This window comes from Leucopleurus acutus, assembly GCF_964270905.1.
Source record: "Leucopleurus acutus genome assembly, chromosome: 14".
Lineage (NCBI taxonomy): Eukaryota > Metazoa > Chordata > Mammalia > Artiodactyla > Delphinidae > Leucopleurus > Leucopleurus acutus.
The window spans coordinates 10084540-10108416 of record NC_139156.1 but is presented as its reverse complement, the minus strand read 5'-3'; the positions used below and the strand labels follow the sequence as shown (position 1 = coordinate 10108416).

The 23877-nt window shown below is 44.5% G+C and overlaps 1 protein-coding gene across 8 annotated transcripts in view; it reads right to left on the bottom strand.

Annotated features, from left to right (window-relative positions):
• The window catches only part of FGFR2 (fibroblast growth factor receptor 2), a 104681-nt gene that overhangs the window by 48378 nt on the left and 32426 nt on the right, over positions 1-23877 (bottom strand). For all 8 annotated transcript variants that reach the window (XM_082854642.1, XM_082854643.1, XM_082854647.1 and 5 more), the window contains 2 exons: positions 16574-16743; positions 5299-5422 (listed from right to left, as the gene is read on the bottom strand). In XM_082854642.1, the coding sequence (XP_082710768.1) occupies positions 5299-5422; positions 16574-16743 (294 nt within the window). The remainder of the gene's footprint in view (positions 1-5298; positions 5423-16573; positions 16744-23877) is intronic.

The following is a 23877-nucleotide window of genomic DNA, read 5'->3' as shown; positions in this document are numbered from 1 at the left end:
TCACGTCTGAAGCCGGGTTACAGCAGATTGATGTCAAGGGCCAGTGGACAGCACTGTCCCTGTCTGCCGCCGAACAAGTCAGCGCTGGCGGAGGGGCCTGGGTGATCCCCTCACAGCCAGAAGGGACTCCTGGCCCCGATCGGCTCCCAACCAGCCTCCGAGACACTGTGTGCTGCTTATAGCTCTTGCCCCGGGAGGACAAATTTCTGGAAAGTAGACTGCAGAGGAGTAGGCAAGGCTGGCCTCTGCAAATCCAGAGGCCCCGTATCCACCTCTGCTGCTCTGCTGCCCCCCAGAATACCCGATGCCAGGTGAAAAGCTCACAAGTTATCTGATGGTCTCTGGGAATGCAGAACTGGACATCGAAAGGAGGCAGAGTTCACAATTCCAAGCCAAAGAAAGGGACTATATATGAGTCAGAAGGAGCAACTGGTCTTCTGAATACGTCCATCTCTCTCTCTCACATTTTGGGGTTTTTTGGAAACAAAGAGCTGCACATGGGGTTCACCTCTGAGTCTGGCTGCGGCAGCTGCTGACTCCACAGCAATCCTGAAGCAGAGACAGCAGTGTGTGGTGCGCGCAGCACGAGTCTAGGATTCGAGAGGACCCAGCTCTGGAGTTCCTTCGAGACCTTGGCAAACATCACTTACCCGCCCGGAACCTGGAGGTCCCCAATTGTAAAATGGGGTGGGAGGTGGAGGTGGAGGTGACGAGACCAACTCGATGAACCTGAAGCTCTCAAACTCTACAACCCTCTTCTGTGAGTTCAAGCAACTATCTCAGTCCTGGGAAAGCCCTGACGACAGCATTAACCAAAGATGGAAACCTCAGCAGGACAAGTGACCGTCAGCCACTGGCCGGTTCTGGCGGTCCCAACACGGCAACCAGGTTGTTCAATAAAACTTCTGGTTGAGTCAATAAAGGCCATTTAAGACGTCTTCTAACCCTCAAAGGAGTTTCCAAGTTTAGAAAGGAGGAAAGTAGCATTTGTTGCTAGCCACCTAGGTACCAGTTGGGTGTTTTCACCTGTTTACCCAACCGATTTCTCATAACCACTAGAGTGGGTTGAACTGTGGCCCCAGAAAAGATGAGTCCATGTCCTAACCCCCTGGCACCTGTGAACGTGACCCTATTTGGAAATAAGGTCTTTGTGATGGAGTTTAAGGATCTCAAGGTGAGGTCATCCTGGATCGAAGATGGGCTCCAAATCCAACGACAGGTGTCCTTACGAGAGAAAGGCAGAGGGAGATTTGAGACACCACGGAGAGGAAGGCCACGGGAAGACAGAGCTGGAGGTGGAGTGATATGTCCACAAGCCAAGAACTGCTGACAGCCACCAGAAGCTGGGACAGAGGCCTGAACGGATTCGCCCTCGGAATCTCCAAAAGGATCCAACCCTACGGAGAGCCTGACTTCAGACTTCTGGCTTCCAGAACTGACGAGAGAATCATTTCCTATTGTTTTAAGCCATCCGGCCTGTGATGATGTGCTACAGCAGCCCCTAGGAAACTGATACAGCCATCACAGCAACGAGGTAAGCATCATCGCTGAGAGAGGCTCAGAGGAGCTAGTCACTTGTCCCAGTTCTCTTGGTCCCCAGTGTGTGGGCCGACAGAGCCGCTGTGCTCACAACACCAGGCTGCCTTTATCTAACATTAGTGAGTCTCAGCACCTTCCTTTTCAGACACGAGGAGAGTGAAAAAAAAAAAATGTCATGAAGAACCTAGGGGTAAGACAGGAATTAGGACACAGACCTACTAGAGAACGAACTTGAGGATATGGGGAGGGGGAAGGATGAGCTGTGACAAAGCGAGAGAGCGGCATGGACATATATACACTACCAAACGTAAAATAGATAGCTAGTGGGAAGCAGCCGCATAGCACAGGGAGATCAGCTCGGTGCTTTGTGACCGCCTGGAGGGGTGGGATAGGGAGGGTGGGAGGGAGGGAGACGCAAGAGATATGGGAACGTATGTGTATGTATAACTGATTCACTTTGTCATAAAGCAGAAACTAACACACCATTGTAAAGCAATTATACCCCAATAAAGATGTTAAAAAAAAAAAAAAGTTAAAGGCCTTCTGCCAGGCCGCTGCTTCTTGGTGGCGGGGCCCAGGCAGAATTCTGCGCTCCAGCCTCACTCACTGATGAGCTACGGGCGAGCACTTGCCACCTCCCAGAGCTCGCTATTTTAAGGAGAGCCCGTTTTATTATCACCACAATTACTGAGATGTGGAGCTTCACACTAATTTTCCCTTGCAAGTAAATGGCTGAAAAGTAATGGTGTCAATTTTAATGAGGATCAAACAAGGCTCCTAAAAGGCTCCCATAAACCAAAGCGTTTCCCTCACACACAACAATGGCTCGCTATTTAATTCCAGAACACAAGAATGTCACTTAAATTACACAGCTTTTACATTAAAGTGCTTATGGGAATGCCTTTCCAGGGAAGAATTTCAATAAAAAGGTCTCACCCAGTTTGATGCGTCGTCATATCCAAACTACAAGCCTATGTATCATAGCAACAAAAATAAAACCTCGGAGAATGGGAACTAGGTCAGGACTTCACTTTCTCTGGGAAAGAGTCTCTGATATTCTGTCAAACAGAGATAGAGGTGAGAGGCTGCTACCACGCAGCCGTGTATTAAACTTGGACCTACAGGCCACCAGAAATTCACAGTTCAAGCCTGAACCCCTTTTGTTTCCACTTGCCGAGATGTTCAGGGTGACTGTCTGCCAGCCCTGTAAGTCTGCCTGAGACTCTTCAGCTGACTCAATTCTTATTTTATTACCACTTCTCAAAGCAATTACTAGGGTTTTGAGCAAAGATGAGAGTATTTCACACCTCCATCTTTCCTGAAAATGTCTTATACTCCACTGACTTTTGGCTTCTATTTATTAAGAAGGTTCAAGGCTTGGAAAATTATTGGGGTTGAGCTTTAATGGATATTCCCAACCAGCATTGTGTCATTATTGGCCCACGTTTAGCTGGGCGATCTCCCAACTTTGTGACATAATCAGGCCTTTCTCTGCATTACTCCATACACTACGCTCCCTCCACATTACACCACTGAATCATACGCTCTTTTCAACAAGACTGATTGCCAGGGGATTAACATTAGACAGCACAATTCCATTATTCAGCAGCACAATTCAAATCCAACCCTAAACTCTAAGAGAGATTTCAGGGCTTCACAGAGATGAGCTGCCAGAAAGCTGAAAGGGGAGGTGGGGTGAGGGGCTTTTGAACATTTTACATAACAACTCAACCTAAAACCTGCTAGAAGCGAGAGCCCGTGGCTGAAGTGGCCGAGATATGACTCCTGATTCCTGGAATGGCCCCAACCAATCTTAATGAATGATTTGTAGATCTCTGCAAAGCCAGGATCCCCAAAGACTGCTGTTAACACAATGATTTTATTCCCACAATAAATGACTTTTGTCCAAAATTAACTATTTAGAACTTTTAGCCCCAAAACTTTCTTTCCTTTAATAGGAACACTTTCATGTCAAACTCAGGATATGCGAGGCCCAAAATGAAATCCAAGTGGTGTGCTCTTTTTTTTTTTTAAATTAATTTATTTTGGGGGGCCACGCCATGTGGCACGTGGGATCGTGGTTCCCCGATCAGGGATTGAGCCTGCGCCCCCTGCATTGGAAGCGTGGAGTCTTAACTGCTGGACCGCCAGGGAAGTCCAAGTCGTGTGCTCTTTGATTGATAGACTTATGACACATCAATGCCAAAATAAATGTTAACCATTTTCTTCTCGTGGGTGAGTGTTACTTCTCCTTGTGTTTGTTTGGTAAACTATCAGTACGTAGTGATTCCCGCTAAGAAACATTCCACAAATATCTCTGTGAGAAAAGAAGGCTCTTAAAACTCAGGCTTTTATGAATATCTATAGAATCTATATTATACAAAATCCTTTCAAATTTCACATTAAGCCTTCTGAATAACAAAATGCTGTTTTTTTCACGGAACACTTTACAAATGGAGGTAAAGACTGAATCATGCTTTCCAAGGCAGAGTTTCTTATGGATTTAATTTAACCTGATAGAAAATTAAAATGGTTTTCTATTTAATTTTCAGTTAACCTAAAACTTCAATTAACCACATCTATGTAATTTGGTTTATCAAGATGTTGCAAAGTTTCTTTAATGGCTCTTTGGGCAACTCCAATATCTATGGGGTCTCTCTCCGCAAAGAGTTTATGTTTTATTGAAGGAGAAGAAATGCCCACATGTGAAATAATACTAAGGGCACATGCACAGGAAATGATGGCGGAAGGCCTTTGTTTGTGGATGCACAGGGGGCGGGCATGAGTTTGTGGGGTTACAGAGGGTCACACTAACGCAAAATGAGTCAAGGTGAGACTGAGACTTTAGCAGGAGTCAGAAACCTGCATGTGGGGATGTGCAAACCGATTAGGTAACCCACAGCAAGGACTCAAGGACAGGTGGCCACACTGAGAGTCAGGGTAGATGGCAAAGACAAAAGGTGGCTTCTACAAAGGAAAGATCTCAGCCCACCACCCCGAAACGAGACACCTCCTGGGTGTAAGTTTATCAATCCTCCAACAAGACAGAGAAACAGCCTTTCTTCATCAGTTACAACAAAACCCATCATAATAGACCAGACTTAGGAAGAAATTTGAGTTTCCAGGACAACAAACTATGTTGTCTTAAGATATTTCATTAAAATAGTTTATTTAAGCACTTTGATTAAAAAAAAGTATTCATAAGCCCATTAAAACAGTTCCCTTTTCACAGAAGAAATAGCTTCTAGGAATAGATGTTGAACTTGTAGTGTCTAATGACTTTCTTCTGATGGGACTGAAGGGTCCCTTGACGTTAACCTTCGTCCAACCAGCTATAAGCTCAGTCATTATAATACCTTTTCCTTTACTCTTCAGCCAGCATTATATAGTTGCCCTTCTTTCAGCAACAACGTTCTCCCACAGTCTAACTGTACCTTTCCCTGCAGACACTAACATTTTGCGGAGAAATCTCAGCTTCCAGAACATCAGCACATCTCACACCACATCCACATTACACAAAATGATGCTTGGGAGCCAAGGGGATCACGCAAAACACATAAAACTCAGCTAATCAGGAAACAGAACATTGTCAAATGACAGAAGAATCCTTCCCAAATGTTAGCGTGTATTTAGAAAGAATGAAAACAAACCAAGCCTCCTGAAAGCACGGGGAGAAACAAGACTCACTTTCACAATTTCAAATGAGTAAAGCTGCAGCAGGCTGGCACGTGGCTGCCGCTCGGGGAGAAGCAAACTCACCAACAACATCAAGGTGGTACGTGTGATTGATGGACCCGTAATCGTTCTCCACCACACAGGTATAATTTCCTTTGTCGGATGGGACCACGCTTTCCATGATAAGGCTCCAATGCTGGTTTCGTACCTGCAAAGATGAGAGGAAAGGTGGTCATTGAACAATCTTAGTACAGAACACCAGGCGCTTTGCTTTCTTGATTTAAAAAGAAGTTGAGGGAGACAAGGAAGGTAGAGAAGAATCACCTGAATTCTAAATTTTCCTCATAATAAATACTCAGACGGGTGACAAAGGAAAACAACAATTATCATCATGGTGAACATCTGGCAAGCTGACATCATCATGTTAAGATACAAAAGACTGTTTGCAGTAGGTCTGTCACTGTCATGGGTTTGAGGGGTCCTCCAGGAGCTGCCAAGTGGCCGGGGAACCCAACACTAACCCACAGCATCAGTGCCCCAGGGCAGGTGGGCCTCAGACTGCTCATCCACTGGGAGCCCTCAAACCCCACAGCGCCAAGGAGCTGCGCCAGTGAACACGCACCGTAAGCCAGGCACTTTCCTGAGCCCTCCTTTCCACCTCAGCTAACTTAACCTTAACTCCCCCAAGGAGCCCACGAGGTAGGTGCTGTTATGGTTCCCGGAAGCTTCTGGTTTGAAGTCCTCTTAGATCCTTCCCCACAGCGCTTAGATGCTGTCAGGACATCTCAAGAAGTTTCAGCTGGAAACATAGGTCTGCCCCTCCCATCTCTGGCTGAATAGATGCTACATGTTCCTGAGATACACTCGGAATTTCAAATGTGGGAGCAATGAATCCTCAGGAAACTTAAGTTGTGTATCCATCTGTTTACAAACTCCTTGAGACTTTTCAAAGATAAGCAGCACGTGAGAAAAGAAGTTATTGTGATTCTTACCCTAGTTCTGTCAACATGCAAACAGACTAGGTTCTAAGGTTTCCACCTTGCTTTCAAAGTATTTCAACAGACTCAGGCTTTCAAGCAAGCATGATTTTTCCTTATCAAGGTCAAAATGCAGATTTCATCTTTCAGGTTCATGGCTTTAATATTTCTCTCCAAATCCGTATCATTCTTTAAAGGCATTTTGGACAAGGCATTCTGGAGAAATGGAAAGAAAAAATAAAAAGCCAGGGCCTACTCATCTTATTTCAGGGATTCCAACTGACCTTCTGAATGATTCCCTGAGCACTGCAAGTGTTTTCTGCCTTAATCACATAAAAAACCGATAATGCCAGCAGAGCCTGCGCAAGCACGAGAGATTCAAGGAACTAAATTAGAGAATAAAGAAAATCGTCTCGTGAACGCTCCATTATAAAAAGGGGAGGGCAGAGCAGCTGTCCACTTGGAAAAGCAGAGCCAACAGAGGTAAGAGGTTAGAAGAACACGCGATAGTACAACTCTTTTCATGTCAGCCGTTCAGTTCAGCACAAGCCATCACGGCAGAGTGCAGTTACTGACGCTGAGTCCAAAAACAAGACTGCTGGTCATCACTAACAGTCTTGGGAAGCATTATGGGGGTGAAGGCTGGATTCTTCTTCTTCACAGACTACAAGCCCTGAATTAAGACTGCGTTCCGAGCAGTCACTTTGCTTCAGCTGCTGCCTGAAAACGACTCCCCCTGTAAACCATGGAGGTTGTTTCAGTCTAAGGTCCTAGAGCTGGTGATGGGGTGTTCGTCTCACTGTCCCAGGTGAAATGTCTGGCAGTCAATGAACTTGAAGTCATCAGACCTACAATGGAGAGAGTCTATTCTCTACATTGGAGAAGACTCACTTTCTGCTCTTGGCTGGGCCACAGACTTTTAGGAGAACCAAAACGAGAGGCTGTGTCTCCTCTTGGGAGAAGCACCTTCTTTGCAGAATGTATAAAAGGGCTGCTCAGGAAGAAGAGAAGATGTGGATGCTAAAATCTCCAGTTTAAGAATTCCCTATGGAAATCCTGGCCCCCCTGGGGGCTACCCCGGAGCTGTAGGCTCAGAGCATGGAAAAGGCAGGTGCTAGCTCCTTGACTTAACTCGAGGCAGATGAGCCCACAATGAGACCCTCCCGCTCCAGAAGCGCTCAGCAGTAGCAGGAATGGGGCTCTCTTGGCCTCTGAGGAACCAGTCACGTGGAGGGTAACTCGGGCCGATGTCACCAAGCCACGTAATCCAGCATTTAGCCCCGCTGTAAATATTCAGTTCTTTGAGCCCCTGCTCAAATGTCATGCCCATAAGCCCTTAATCATGGCTAGTGCCTGTCTCTGGACCCCATCCAAACTGTCAATGTCTTTCTTGTGCCTGGATCCAGATTTGGCACAGAGTGGATTCCAAATGGAGCTGAACCTGAACTGTGCAGGCAGGGCATGGTCTGTCTCTGCCCGAGGCATTAAATCTTGGCATATACAGCCCCGCACGCCACTGCCTTTTTTTAACCCTAGGGCCTATGGTCAGCTCCAGGCTTTCGCCGGGGCTATGGCATTCCACGTAAGATCTACAAGGGCATGCGCTCCCTCGATATTTACTTCCTAGAGATGCACGACAATAACGTTAATAAGTTAACATTTATAAAATGCTTTCACAATGAGAAACACATTTACTCAACAGGGTGCTTCTGCCCTTCCAGAGACCTTGGTACTCAATCAATATTGCCCCATACAGTGCTGTTAATATTTACTTTCTTACACCGTGGCCCCAGTATTTGATTCCTTGACATACCACCAATCCCAAATTTTATGAGCTGTGGCATTTTCCAATGGATGCCCTTGGAAGTCTCCAACAGGGAGACTATTTGACACTTTTGTAGGGGACATCCTACCATCAATTATTGGTTGCTTAATGACAAGCTAAGAGACTACAAACAGTAACTCTACAAAGATGGGGAACAGAGGCACAAAGATTTCTGTGCTTTTTTAAACACACCATTTCCATACCAAGATTCCGGGTACGCCTAAAGAAACTACAAAAATGTAAGATGTCACCTTCAACACGTTTTTCTCAATTCCTCAGCTTTTTAATGCTCCATTGTTTCTGCCACTTAGGTCAAATGAACATAAACCATCTTTGGTTGCACAGAAGAGGGAATGTAAGTACTCAACAAACATATGAAAAGATGCTTAACCTCATTAAGGAGCAGGGAACTGCAAATTAAAACAATGATGAGGGCTCCCCTGGTGGCGCAGTGGCTGAGAGTCCGCCTGCCGATGCAGGGGACGCGGGTTCGGGCCCCGGTCCGGGAGGATCCCACATGCCGCGGAGCGGCTGGGCCCGTGAGCCATGGCCGCTGAGCCTGCGCATCCGGAGCCTGTGCTCCGCAACGGGAGAGGCCACAACAGTGAGAGGCCCGCGTACCGCAAAAAAAAAGGAAAAACAATGATGAGACACTGTTATTCACCAGTTGATTAACAAAAATTAGAAAGATCAATGTCATTGAGTACTCGGTTAGGGTGGAGGGAAATAGAAACTCAAATTGATAACATAAGTTGAGAAAAACCTTTCTGTAAAATAATTTGCTAGTACCCATTAAAATTAGCAACACACATTTTTTTTTTTTTGGACCCAGCTAATTCCACTTCTAGAAATCTTGCCTACACAGAAAAGAGCAGGATTACTTCAAAGCACATAATAAAATTGTTGCTTCAAGCACAGTTTGTAACAGAAGAAAACTGGAATCCATCAACAGGAGACTCATTCAACATGAACAGTTTATTCCAAAAGAATAGCATACAGTCATTAAAAAGAATGAGGTATTCTTATGTTTAGTCCCGGTAAAATATCACTGATAGTTACTGATGAATGAAAACAAGTAGCCTGAGTGCAAATATGTATATTCATGATTCTATTTTGTAAAAAACATACACACACAAGACACACACATGACACACACACACAACCTTCTAGGCGCATATAGGCCTGAATCTGTAAGCATGACTTGTGTACAAGGTAAAATCAGAAAGAAAATGTACTCAACTGTTAGTGATATACTTTATATAATTAAGCAGTAGGATTAGAAATGTTTACTCTTTTCTCATTTTCACTTTTCAAATTTAAACATAAATCTCACACACACACAACAAAAAAAGTGAAATAAACCCTAGGGTAGTAGTTGTTTTGTGGCAGAACCACCGCATGTGTAACTCTCCGGCGGACAGACCACAAAAGCCAGGGAGAAGAGAAATCCTGCAGTAACCGACCACGCACAATCCCTTCTTCTCATTCCTCCCTGTGGCTAAATCTTTGTGGAATTCATCAGTATTTTTCATCTGCCAAGGAACAAAATGAGAGAGCATGGGGTTTCAAAACTATGTTCACTAAAATCTTCTAAAAATAACATTTCAATACTGAAACCAAGCCGACTGAAGCTAATGGCCTCAACTCTCTTCTTACTTGTAATCCAAAAACTGGATCCACAAACATTCTACACCCTGTCATTGCAAAGACAAAAGGTGGCCCAGACAGGTTTTCTCGGAATTCCTCAGTTACCTAAAGCCTCCACGTTGCACCTAAAACCCCTAGCCTTCAGCTGACAACTGGGAATGTCGACTGAGTTGGTAGGACACCAAAACACCTAGGTGAAAGGTGAAAGGTCAAAGACCCAGCTGTCACCTGGATGTTTGCTTTCCACATTGCAAAAAACTCTGAACATTTCCAAACACCCAGGTGTTCGATAACAAGCAGAATAAACACCCAGAAGCTGGATGGAAAGTTTTGCTCTGTGCCAAATCGAGGAATGATGTGTCCACATGATGGTAAATACCCCCAAGACTTCCTTCCACCAGTATCAGGGCTCAAATTATGGAGAAGGACAGCACTCCCTTTTAACCCTGGCCTTCATAAGGTGCCCCACGAACTACAATTCAACATAGACCAGGTGTCATGAGGATGCCTAAAATCTTACTAGCCCATGGCAGATCCCCATTTTCAGCTGGTTCCTGGGGCACTCCAGACCATCCCTCTGGGATGTATACATACAAGCTGAGCTTACATGTGCCAAGGGCTGTAGCACACGCTGCTTCCTGTCACCACGCAGACCTGGAGACAAACACCTGTTTAATGCTTAAACGCCAAGAGGTTTGCTTTTCGGGAGGGGTCCAGAGAACAGGGCTGGGTGAGCTCTGATCTTTGAGGACCAATGGCAGAAACTCTTCCCTCTACTCAGTAAACAATGGATCTCTCCTGAGGAGGTGGGAAGTGAATTATAAAATGCAAGGCTGATCCCTTCGATGCCTGTTCCCTTCGATGCCTGTTCCCTGACGGTGCCCAGAAAGGTGCTCTGGGGACAGACTGCCAAAAGGGCATCCGCTGCCTTTTGAACTTAACTCTTTAAAAACGTCACGGCCTTCTTTAAAAAGCTAAACACAGAATCACCATATGATCGAGCAATTCCATTCCTAGGTATACACCTGAAGGAACTCCAAGTAAGGACTCAAACAGATACTAGTACACCAATGTTCATAGCTGCGTCATCCACAGTAGCCACAAGGTGGAAACAACCCAAGCGCCCATCAACAGATGAATGGATAAACGAAGTGTGATATATCCATACAACGGAATATGATTCAGCCACTCTTTTAAAAGAAGGAAGTTCTGATACATGCTACAACATGGATGAACCTTGAACATATTAAGTGAAATAGCCAGATACAAAAGGACACATTTCCTATGATTCCACTTATAGGAGATACCTGGACAGGCAAATTCACAGACAGAAAGTAGATTCGAAGTTACCAGGGCCTGGGGAAAGGAGGAGTAGGGAATTAATGTTTAATGGATACAGAGTTTCTATTTTGGATGATGAAAAAGTTTTAGAAATAAATGACAAATTTTATGTTATACTTTTACCTCACACCAAAAAAAAAAAATCTCATACAGGTCACGGAAGCTAGAAGAACAGCGTCATACCCCTCCCCCCAACTTTACTCTCAACAGTATACCCTGCATCAACTGATAGTTATATGCTCTTGGGAAGCCATTACTACCTACGTGTCTTTCATTTATCATAACAGTGTTTTGGGGTTTTTTTTAAACAAAACATGGAGCCATATTTTAATATGGGCATGAACTTTGGAGCAAAAATTGCCTGGGTCCAAATAACAGCTCCACCACCTAGGAGCCCCATGTGCAAAAGGGACAAAAGAACAGTGCCCACCTCTTTGGGCTGTGCAGGGGACAGGGTGCCATGTACACAGGAGGCACCTGGAACAGTCAGGACACAGGTAAGCAGACAACACATGCCAGCAGATACCAACATACACCTGCCCCGCGTCACAGTCTCCCTGATCTGACATTAAAGCAGAAGTGTCTTGGGTGAAAAAAAGCTCAACGAATATAAATACATTAAAACGCAAATTAGTACTGATTTTTCCAAATAAACACACTTTGGGGTTAAGCATTACACTTAATAACCTAGAAAATGTAAATCTAACCTAACCATCAAAACAACCAGTTCAGTTGTGATAAGAAAATAATTTTTGTAGTTGTCTTTTCTTGGACCTGAAATGTACTTGGAAACTAACAGTCCATACTCTACAGTGCTTCCTCTCCTCTGCCAGGCCGCTCCGTGGGAATTCTAACCTCTTGGATGCCGTGGGCTCTTGTGCCAATTCTATGGCCATGTTGAGGGAGAGCTTTATCCCATGATCTCTCTTGGGTCTTATGCAGTTAGTACGTGGCTTGAAAGACGGTTTTTAAGAATGTTCTTCTCCTCTATGCCTAAATCATTACCTAGGAATGAGCTAGCAATTGAGCTGGCCTATTAATTATCTCAGTCATCTTCTTGCTTTTCTACATTTAATTGTAATCACTGCTCAGAGCCCTACTAAATATCTAGCCTTAAAGGCAACCTCCTTATAAAAAACAACCTCTGTGCTGCTGTTTAAGATGAAAAATGGCTGATGCTGCCTTATGGTCAGGCTACTAAATCACAGGTTTTAGTGCTGGAAAGGATCAGACGTTAGAGATTTCCTATCCCATCTTCTCATCTTAAGGATAGGTGATGTGAAGCCCAGAGAGCTCAGTCAACTTTTCAACTGATGTTAAAAAGCCCAGGCATCAGCACAATTAGGGAGATATGGTTTTGCTTCAAGTCATGCTTCGTCATTATATAACATCCAACCAGGCTTTGCCCACATACTAAGAAAAACAGTAATTTGACTCTTAATAACCTAAGAATGGCTCAGCATGAGTTCTTTGATAAGTAAGACTGAAACACAGAATACCAAAGAGCTCTATGGGCCATTTTAATTAAAATGAGCTTTCTGTCCTGTTTCATAATTCTCTTTGACTTTGTTTTGGTTTTTTTGGTGTTTCTTCTCCCTTCAATGGCCACATATGCATAATACAGTAGACCAGGGCCAAAGTGCCCAGCCCATAAACAGGTAGAAAGAGCTAGACAGACAGCTGGGCCATCAGAGCACAGCCATGGTTTATGCAGTGAGATTTATGAAGGAGAAAAAAAAAAAAAAATCACAGAAATGCACACCAAAAAAATCACAATTTTGTTTGTGGGAAATTTCAGGTCTTGCTTTCTGGAAAAATACATCTTGGAAAACTTGACACTTTGTTTCTTCATTAAATAAAAGAGCAAAAGGACGGGAGTGAGAGGAGGGGTCATTTGGACATCAGTCGGGCCCTCCACGTGAACAATTAGGTCTCGGCTTTGGGGGGAAGTGCCGAGGAATGGAAACTACAAACTGTACAATACGGATCCCTCAAGTCACATGTTCAGAGACACAGGTCTTTACAAGTGTATGTAGGTAACACAGGAAACATCAGAGGGAAAACCTCCCATCACGACCATGCTCCCCACTCTGCCCTGGAGCTCAGCCCAGCAGGGGTGGCCCTCAGGTGGGAGTCCACCTGTGTGACCTTTAGCGACTTCATGGCCTAGGAACCTGGGGACCTGGGGTGGGTCTAACACGTCATTAGCAAGACTTAGGCTTTAGGTAACTATATTTTCCCAGGAGGTAAGAGATCTCTGTCTTTTCCTTTCAAGTCCCAGAAGCCCATTGGGCTCAATGGAATTTCTAAGGGTGTCCCGTATTCCCAAAACGAATGACCGATGCCACAACTGTTGTGAATCCAGGTTGACTACCCTTGCAATGATGCGGCAAGCCCCCAGGCCAGTCAGGCCCACAGAGAAAGGCCAGCTGGGCAAGAGACGCATCACTGCCGGCCGGCACTCCCCACCCCCGCTCCAAAGGTGTAATACTCTCCCTTTTGTTTGCCCTTTTCATTGAAAACAAAAACAGAGTTTAGATTTTTCTCCCCACACACTCAAATTCCATTCCTCTTTCACTCCAGAAATGACTCCAACATCAAACAACAAAAATACTTTGGTCGTCTGTGCCTCCTCGGGATGAGGCTAAAGGTTCCTAGTTCCACTTTTAGAACATTAGCTGCTCTTCATTTCGTGGAGTGCTGTCATCAATAATCAAAACCGAACTGCACCTGTTAAAAGCAAGCAGCATTTCCTCACTCGGCGCCCTCAGTCTCCCAGCGTACCTGTAACCACTAATTCAGATTTGCAAAAAGCTCCTTCCCCGTAATAATGATGTTGGTCCTATTTATTTTGAGACCGGGAGTTTCTGTAGGCTCACTGACCCTTTGCACTCATTTCCCAGACTTTCTTGAGGAAGGAAATGAGTTAACCACCAAGATTTTGACCACCCTTCTTATACTCAAGTTGTATTTAAATAAATCATTGGAACTGCATCAGTTATGATTTCAGAGAACGTTTGGTGGTTAGAACAATCCCAGGGGCCTCGATTTTAGTGGTTTAACTCTTCCTTTACAACCAGCATCACCTAATGAAATCTCTGTCTATTCATTCTTTAAAAAAAAAAAAAAGCCAACCTCCAATCTCACTGTACCACTCTAAGGACTGAACAAAGAGACAAATCGTCCTCCTGCTACTGCTTCCCCCAATGAGCAGGAGTCGTAGAAGACAACCCAAGTATTTCTACTCCACGGCTTCAAAGGCATCCACCTTCCAGCAGATGTGTTTCACATCTGTTTCACACATAAACTGCCCACACGTGCGCTTAGAAATTTACTCGTAGGCTTTCCCAATTATCCTCTGGGTTTTGGCTTCTAGAAAGTAATTTTTCAATGTTAAAACAAAAGTCAAGAGTTCCTACAGACGAAAATACTAACCCTTTCAAGATGAGTGACTGTGTATAGTGTTTCAGGAAAGGGCTCCGGGGCACTTTGTGTGGAGGGAAGCCCCATTTGAGCGCAGCAGGGATGGGACAGGGACTCACGTGCCATCTAAAGTGATGTTGCTGTGTTAACACAGGTAAGGGGTACATCAAGGAAAGTCCTCCTGGGTATCACACTGCTGCCACCAAGAAATCCTCTCCCACATGGTTCTTAAGGACCTGGGGCCTGAGTTGATGCATATCCTGCTTCATCCACTGTGCAGGTTCCTCCGATGCTCCAGTGATCCCTGTGTTTCCTGATACTCGTGCCCTCAATAATCACCTCCCTTGGTGACTTACTTAATGGTAGAAAACAGCAAAAGTGGTGGGATGGTACTTCTGTGATTAGGTTACAAAGGCTGCGACATCTATCTTCCTCATACACTCCTCTGTCTTGTCTGTTCCCCCTCAGGAAGCCAGCTGCCATGCTGTCAGCTGCCCTATGGAGAAGCCCATGTGGCCAAAGGGTGGCCTCCAGCCAACGGCCAGTGAGGAGCTGAGGCCCCCAGTCCAACAGCCTGCAAGGAAGTGAATCCTGACAACAACCACATGAGTGAGTCTGGAAGCAGATTCTTCCCCACTGACCCTTCAGATGAGACCCCAGCCTTAACTGAAACCGTGATTACCCTCCTGTGAGAGGCCCTGAGACAGAAGGCCACCTAAGCCACACCTGGATTCCTGACCCATGGAAACTGTGAGAGAATAAATGCTGTTATTAAAGCTACCAGGTCTTGGGGTAATTTGTTACAAGGCAATGGGTAACTGATATACCCACTCACGTTCCAAATGCACCAAAGAATTTCACAGTAAGGTTCCTTAAGTCATCCTTATATACTAAATTCGTAGAGTTCTCCCCTCCACACTAAATGATCTGGAGATTCCACATCACTCTTCTGAGACAACCTTCCTTCAAACTCAGCCTAGAATCCTTTCCTGATCTCCTTTACCTTAGTCTCCCAAGGAGCCAACATCACCTCTCTGCACATCCACGGCACAACCTACTCTTCTAACTTCACCCATATCAGTGTCTTGATTGCCAGCTCTTCTGTCTGCCTTCCTGCTGGACGAGGAGCCCCGATAAGCTAGGGCCGTGCTTTGCCCAGAGCCTAGGGCGGTGCCTGCTACGAGGGCACTCGATCAACATTTGCTCAATGGATGAACAAACGCCTGAAGAGGCATCTTCAGGGAAATGGTTGTCAGTTTCAACCTCCCCAGTGAGTGATGAGACTATATTTCACCACATTCTGTAATGGGCTCTTCAGAATCCTTGAGGATGGAGGACAGGGAGATTGCCTCTGTCATCTTGGAAGTGTTCCTTTTTTTTTTTTAGTTTTATTTATTTATTTATTTGGCTGCGTTGGGTCTTCATTGCTGCGCACGGACTTTCTCTAGTTGCAGCGAGCAGGGGCTACTCTTCGTTGTGGTGCACATGCTTCTCATCGCAGTGGCTTCTCTCATTGCGGAGCACGGGCTCTAGGCACACAGGCTTCAGTAGTTGTGGCACGCAGGCTCGGTAGTTGTGGCTCGTGGGCTCTAGAGCACAGGCTCAGTAGTTGTGGCGTACGGGCTTAGGTGCTCCACGGCATGTGGGATCTTCCCGGACCAGGGTTCAAACCAGTGTGCCCTGCATTGGCAGGCGGATTCTTAACCACTGCGCCACCAGGGAAGTCCCGGGAAGTGTTCTCTCTTAATAAGCAGTATTTCATACCCCAGTCTCTCATCCAAGTCCATCCACTGTTCATACAATCCTGCTCAGATAGGGCAACTGTACTTACAACACTTCTCAAATTCTGCTTCAGTTTTAGTTTTACAGACCATAAAACATATAGAAAACAGACTCTCAACTTTCGACCCTTCTATTACTAAACTCTCTTCATATAAAGAACAACACAAATGGGGATTGTACTTTAAAATTACATGCAAGTCCAGGGTAAATTTTTTAAAATATCAAACATGGAAACGATCAATCATGATAATTATTGATTTTTTAAAAAAGAATATTCCTTCTAGTTCCTGCTAACTTTTGACTACTTAAAAAAATAAAGAAATAAAAATTTAAGAAACAGAATATTTTGAAAGCTTCATTCTACCTTATAGCCTCCAATGCGATGTTCCTGCTTAAATTCCTTCCCGTTTTTCAGCCACCTCATCGTTGGTGTTGGATTCCCCCCAGCTGGACAGCGGAACTTGACAGTGTTGGCTGCTGGGACGGCGTGCAGCCGTTTTTCCATCTTTTCTGTGTTGGTCCAATACGGTGCCCCTGTTTTGGAAAATGACATTATAATGTACGTAGATGGATAGCTTCATCTCCATCATTAAATCCTAACAGGTAAGATCATTTTCTTTTGTAGGTGAATGATCCGACGCTTTCAAAACCTTTGGGTAATATTTACATCAGGGAAACATTTTCTGAAGTCTGCTCCAGCTGGCCTCCCAGAAGGTCCCTGGAGGTGGGCTGCTTGATAGTTTAGAGTTTATGTCTATTAACAGGGAACCTTCTCTCCCTGTTCTTAGTGCCAGAATATAAATCCATGAATCATGCTTTAAAATGCTACTTTAGACACAGTGACGACACATACCGTAACAACAGCTGAGTCCCCCTCCAATGTATCATTTTAGATCACCACACCTACGAAAGGATCACATATACACATAAACAGGTTGTGCCCAAAAGCCACATCAATTTATCCATTGGCGCTTCAAAGGGTAATCAATAGTATAACTTATCTCAGGAGGGTAGAATAGCTCAGGGAGGATTCATTAATTTCCCAGCACTTTATCTGACAAGTCAACAAGCCATGTTACTAAATATGTTTTAATTTTTAAAATGAAAAAAAAAAAAAAGGTTTCTTTCCTCTCGAATGGTGGTTGTGAATGCCATAATTCTACCAGCACGTCTAAGCAGGTAACTTAATAGGAGGCTGCCAATTAAACATTGTTGTGCCCTCTAAGTAGCCCTCAAAGACAGGAACACTAGTGATTTTTTAAACTCAAAGAAGGAGACACCTTTTTCAATTACCACAGGAAGGACATTTTTTTCTAAATTAAAGTCACAGCATCAATCGGGAATACTGCCATAAATTCTTCAAGCCTGCTAATAATGGCTCATGACCACTACTGACTGGGTGCTTCTTAGTTGCAGACAAAGCCCCCAAAGCTCTCACGTGTTTACTGTATTAATCCTGACACAATTCAATTATAATCCCTGTTTAGGGATGGGGAAACTGAGTCACGGAGAAGTAATCTGCCCACAGCCACAAAACTAGGAAGAAGCGCGACCAGGATGTGATCCGAGGCAGTTTGACTGCAGAGCCCACTGCTGGTCTCCCTACCTACGCTCCAAAGCATTGGAATCCATACCTTTAACCTCTCTGAATGTGCAGGACTGGCGTCCAGGACAGCCTCGGCCGAAGGCACACTGCCTCCGTTATTACTGCCCAGGATTTCCAATGAAATCTTACACAGCAATTTAACTTGTCACATGCGTGATTCTGTCTTAGCAAACAGGTAACCAAAATCCCTGTATCCTCCCCAAAGCATCCATCGGCAGGGCCTTTAACATCCTAGAACATTCTAGAACACTAAAACTCTTGAAGACTGATCCATAAGTGCTTATTTCTAACAAGGGTTAGACTGAGCAGCGGCACACACCCTCCACAAACCAGAAGCAAAAACGGGCGTAGGAAGGGGCTTTGTCTATGATGCAGACTTAGAAGCTTCCTCCTCTGTTCTGTGGATGACACAGCTCGTTCCTGGCGAGGTAACAATGCCCTTCACTTAACAGCCAGGCTGTCGTGGTGGGATCAGAAAGTGGAAAGACTGCATCCGAAACACCTACCCTTCTTTGCCTCACCCTTGCTCTTGAAACCTGCTATAAAAGGTGAAACAGGGATTTCTTAACGGGGACATGCTGTATCTTCTTTATCCTTCTGCTTATCTAAGTGTCAAGGTGGTGGGGTATCGACATGATGCCAAGGCAGAGCAAAGGGAGGCAAAACTTGTCAGTCATGTGCACCAGAGGGAGAAAGGCCAGTGGGAGGGCGGGAGGGGAGCTGGGGGAGAAAATAGAGCTGCCCTTCTTTCCTCTGAATCCAGTTGCATCTGTAATGAGTAGGCAACTTGGTAGCCACTTGACTTGGGGTGTCAGATGCCCATAAACACACCTATTCTTTTGAGGGTTCCCCAGGGAGCACTCGATTCCTGTTTATCGTAAGTCTCCCAGGGCCTGGCATATACTGCAACAATTTCAATCATCTTTCATTTTAAAAGCTCCTACTTAGAAAATTCCATCCGCAGCCACTAAAAAAGAAAGCATTGAGAGCACAAAATAAATAACGAGCTTTGTCGCTACACAAAGACTTTTACAAATCTGCCCTAAATGAAAAGCATACCTCATGCTGTCAGGTGTCTGCATTCATGTTATCTGTTTAAGTAAACACAATAGCCTATTCATACGAATTAGCTAAATATTAATGTAGCAGCTCTTTCAGATACCATCAATTACAGCTGCCCTGATCCCGTGGAATGTCTTTACGTTTTTATATAAAAAGAAATCAACAGACGTGTGCTTACGTACCAAGAGGCATGATTTCCATGTTCCCTATGTGGAAAAACAGGACTCGGCTTTAGCAACTAGGAACGCTGCGAGGCTCCTCCGTCACTGGGCTAAGCTGCTGGTGAGCCTGCAACCCACATGGGGATCCCCAGGCCACATGGGCCTGTACAGTCTTGGCCTGTGGCAAGAGCACACTGGCAACCAGCACCTTTTTCCTGGAGCCTGAGGAATTATTTAAGGACAAGGGTGAAAGAATTTTGTTGGAATTTCTGGCAGATAGCCACTTCCCTGGGGTGAAATTTCAATCATCAAACCTGCACCTATAAAATCTGCTTGTGCAAAACAGACACACAGCCACGCTTCTCATCTCAAGTCTATGGGCTAATTCAAAAAGAGTCACGTACCACAATGTTCACTGCAGCACTATTTACAATAGCCAGGACATGGAAGCAACCTCAGTGTCCATGGACAGATGAATGGATAAAGAAGATGTGGCACATATATACCATGGAATATTACTCAGCCATAAAAAGAAATGAAACTGAGTTATTTGTAGTGAGGTGGATGGACCTAGAGTCTGTCATACAGAGTGAAGTAAGTCAGAAAGAGAAAAACAAATACCGTATGCTAACACATATATACGGAATCTAAAAAAAAAAAAAAAAAAAAAGGTTCTGATGAACCTGGGGCAGGACAGGAATAAAGACGCAGACGTAGAGAATGGACTTGAGGACCCAATGGAGAGGGAAGGTTAGGCTGGGATGAAGGGAGAGAGTAACATTGACATATATACACTACCAAATGTAAAACAGATAGCTAGTGGGAAGCAGCTGCACCGCACGGGGAGATCAGCTCGGTGCTTTGTGACCACCTAGAGGGGTGGGAGGGAGACGCAGGAGGGAGGGGATATGGGGATATATGTATACGTATAGCTGATTCACTTTGTTATAAAGCAGAAACTAACACACCATTGTAAAGCAATTATACTCCAATAAAGATGTTAAAAAAAAAAGAAGAAACCAGAAAAAAAACTTTTTAAATAAAGTCTGTGGGCACCGTGTGTCTCATCTAAAGGCTCAGAGATCGCAGGTGGGTGAGGCACCGTGAAATCTAATCAACAAAGTAGAAGCCAATCACCTACATGACTGTCACTGGAAACCCGAATTCACAACATTCGCTTTCTCTGAATAACGGCAAAGCTTGACTCAACAAAAAGGGCCGTCAGGCCAAGTTCCCGAGGTCCCCTGAGTGGCAGTGATGGGTCACCACCAACTCCGTGTCCAACACCACTCCGGGTGCTAACGTCACACAGGCACCATGTGCTTTCACGATGAGGCCTTCCTTTAAGAAGTCAAGCTCACGAATTTTTTTAAGAACATATGCTGGAGGGGAGGAGTTATTTTATTATTTTACAATGGCTCTTTCTGAAATAAACTAGTTTTATGGAAAACTTGAAGAATCTGGAAGGTCCAGAAAAATAATTACACTGTAGGAATGGCCCTGCTGTGTTTCCATCATCAATGTCCTATGTCCTCTGCGAACTCTTCCTGTCTTCGATATTTCCTGCTATGTTTGCAGTCTGGACACATGGAAATGCCAGGGTCCCCACCCCAAGAACTACAATGCAGCTGGAGAGAAACAGGGACCAGGCTCCTAAAAAGCTCCTCTACCTAATGAGGCCTCTCTATCCCAAGGCTGTGAACAGCATTAACAACTTTCATTTGGAGGAGGAACTCACTTAACAAATTAATGATCTACAAAAGCAGAGAAGACTCCAGCACACAGTAGATGCTCAATACGGATGGCCAAGGCCACATCATGTTGCTTGAAAGAGGTGTACGGCATCCACTTTGTACACCTTCCCTGACATAATCTTAGGGATATATTTAATAGAGACGGAATCGTGGTATAAGCCCCTGATGGCATAAAACATGAATTATACTTAAATCAGGAGGAAATAAGTTGACCTAGATGATAGGTATGGCCCCTTCTGCTCTGATACTCTCAAATCTTCTGCTGTAGCATGTAGCAAAAGAACGACATTCTCTTAGTCATTAAATACTAATAACGACCAAGTTAAGGGAACAGTAAGACCTAGCCAAAATAAATCAATAAATACAAGCCCATCATCAAGGTTCAGCGTATTGACTCATTATCATTTTCTACACTGAAACAGATACTGTATGTTAGTAATAATACCAAGTAAGTAGAATTTTAATTTAATACAACAGAAGTCTCTTAACTTGTGGCTGGTTAAGCAGATTTATAACCCCACAGAAACTTCCCTCAAGGTTCCCTCAACACAGCCTTTCTTAACCCCCCTTCAACCCACAATAAAGATTCATCGTTCCTTCTCTGGTCCACCAATAACTCTGGACCAGAGTTATTGGTTATTGGTTATTGGTTATTATGTCTGTTTCCATGCCCAGAGTGTTTCTAGACTGAAATATATTCCTCTCGATGTCTGCTGACCAATAAGGGCAGATCACCTGGAGTGTGCAGCTCGAGCCACCTTCAGACTACGAAGCAGGCACTCAAGTGTTTATTGAACAGATGGATGGATGGATGGATGGACAGACCAGATGGACGACTGTTAAAAGCCTGAGCTATAAAATGAGGGAGCTGAACTGAATGTTCTGATAAGGCCCCTCCCGGTTCTAACATTCTTTCCAGGTATCTATCTATATTCTACACAGATATTGATTCTGTCAACAAATGATAGGATCAGAGGATTTATTTTGACCCTGCAACCTAAACCCAAGGAGAAAACATGGGCTGCTGAGCCAGCTCCCACAAAAACTCTTACGTATCCCCACCCTGACATCGAAGGTTTATGGTTCTCTCTCTCTCTCTCTCTCTCTCTCTCTCTCTCTCTCTCACCAAATAGAGAGAATACAGCCTGGTGGTTTAAAGGAAAAACATGGACTCAAATTACCACTGTACCAAAAGGGACCTCAGTGACCATCTGGCCCAATGGCTGGTGTGATCAATGTCATCCAGAAAGGTTAAGTGATTTGATCAAGGTCACATGGCCAGAGGCTGGGCTGAGGCTAGACCCAAGTCTCCAGCTCCCTGAGCAGTGCTCTTTCAACCACTCCATGCTGCCCTTTGAACTCTCCCATGGTAATTAAGTCAAAAGTTCAAGATTTATGTGAGCTGTGGCCGCTGATGACTGCCAACTGTATTTTTATTGATGTAAAAAAAAAAAAAAACAACAGCCTGTTTCAGCTCTTAGATTAAGTCTCACAAACTCTCTAAAGCCTCACTAAGGCCTCTGTCTTAAGTCTATAATTAGTGCCTTTAAAAATATCACTAATCAGGACATTTCAATGCTTTGACCCCTGATGAGGGAAGGAGGCACGTCTCTGAGAGCTCTACCCCATCCTTGCAGTAGACTGCAGTTCATCTGTCTTCAGTTTTGCACAGAGAAACAGAAAACAAATCTAACAAAACATGGAGATGTCAGTGAAGGTGTGACTGTGGGGCTCAGGGGGGCTTTATTTGAGAAATCTCATTAAAACAACAGCTTGCTGACCAACAAGGCATTCAATAAGAAATACATTAAAACAAACCAGGCAAGCGACCCACATGTGAAACGCCTAAGTCCACTGGGAGACCAGTTGCTTGGGGGAGTTCCCAGGCTCTGTCTTCGAAAGAGAACCCGCTAGTGGCCGGTGATGCTGCTGGACCAGACGGGAGGCCGAGAAAGAAAAGACGCTCAATCTGGCCGAATGGATGGAACACCACCCCCGGCCTTTGTGATAAAACACCCAAACCAACTTGTAATGAGGTTTTCACCGCAAAGGTGTTTCAAAAACTTTAGGCAGCTGGTACATTTTCTAAAAATTTGTTTTCTTCAGTTCCTGGAAACTTCAGCACAACTAAGAAACCAGCATTTACCAACTTAGGTACGATCTCTTCCAAGGAAAATCTCAATTAGAGCCAAGGAGACGGTGAACTGTTACGATCAGCAGGTCTATCAATGAACGTTTAGAATCTCAGGCCAAGAACCCTCATTTTCCCCAGTTGCTTACAAAAAAAAAAAAAAAAAAAATTGCCTTTCTCCCTAATATGGAGGATGGGCAGATGCAGGTCTGAACGAAAACAAAGCCAAAATAGAAAATTACCTTCCCTCTCTTTACTCAGTAGAAAGAACCACTCCACCTGATACGGCGGTCTTACTATCAATTCCCTCTAGTTAAGCAGCCAACCTGAACCTTCTGTCACTCATGCCCTTCCCAAGAAGTCAGTCTCAAGTTCTCCAGAGACAGGAATCACTTAAACACAAGCCGGAGGTGATAAAAAGCACCTCGAAAAAAACGGACAGACACGTCTATCTATTTGCTGCCAGATAACCCATTAAGATACTTAGTACCTAGGAAGGCAAGGACTAGTTAAGTTACGCTTTTTTAAGCTAAAGCACAAAGCTTGAACCTTTTCAAAATCCTCAACCTGGACGCATTTCAAAAATTAGCATCTGAAATCACAACTTTCTGTCCGTAGAAAGTCTCTTTCACCAAAGGGCATGTGTAGCAGCATTATTTCCTGGCAGCCGGGCTCGCAGTGACATCACAAGATTGTTCCACTCAGGGAAACGTCTAGCACTGGTCAAGTGTGAGGTCATCAGCTAGTCAGCTGCTAAAATATGACCGGAGAATGCCCTTCACATCTGTGATGGAAGAACTTGCCTTAAAGGAGAGGCAGTCAGATCAATCAAATCAGCCCATTGCAGGGATTTTCAAGCACGTGCAGCAAGATGTGAATAGATGCTATATTTTAGAAAGGGTCTTACGGTCAGTAAGTTTGGAAAACCCAGGGAAAGGACAAAAAGAAACAGAT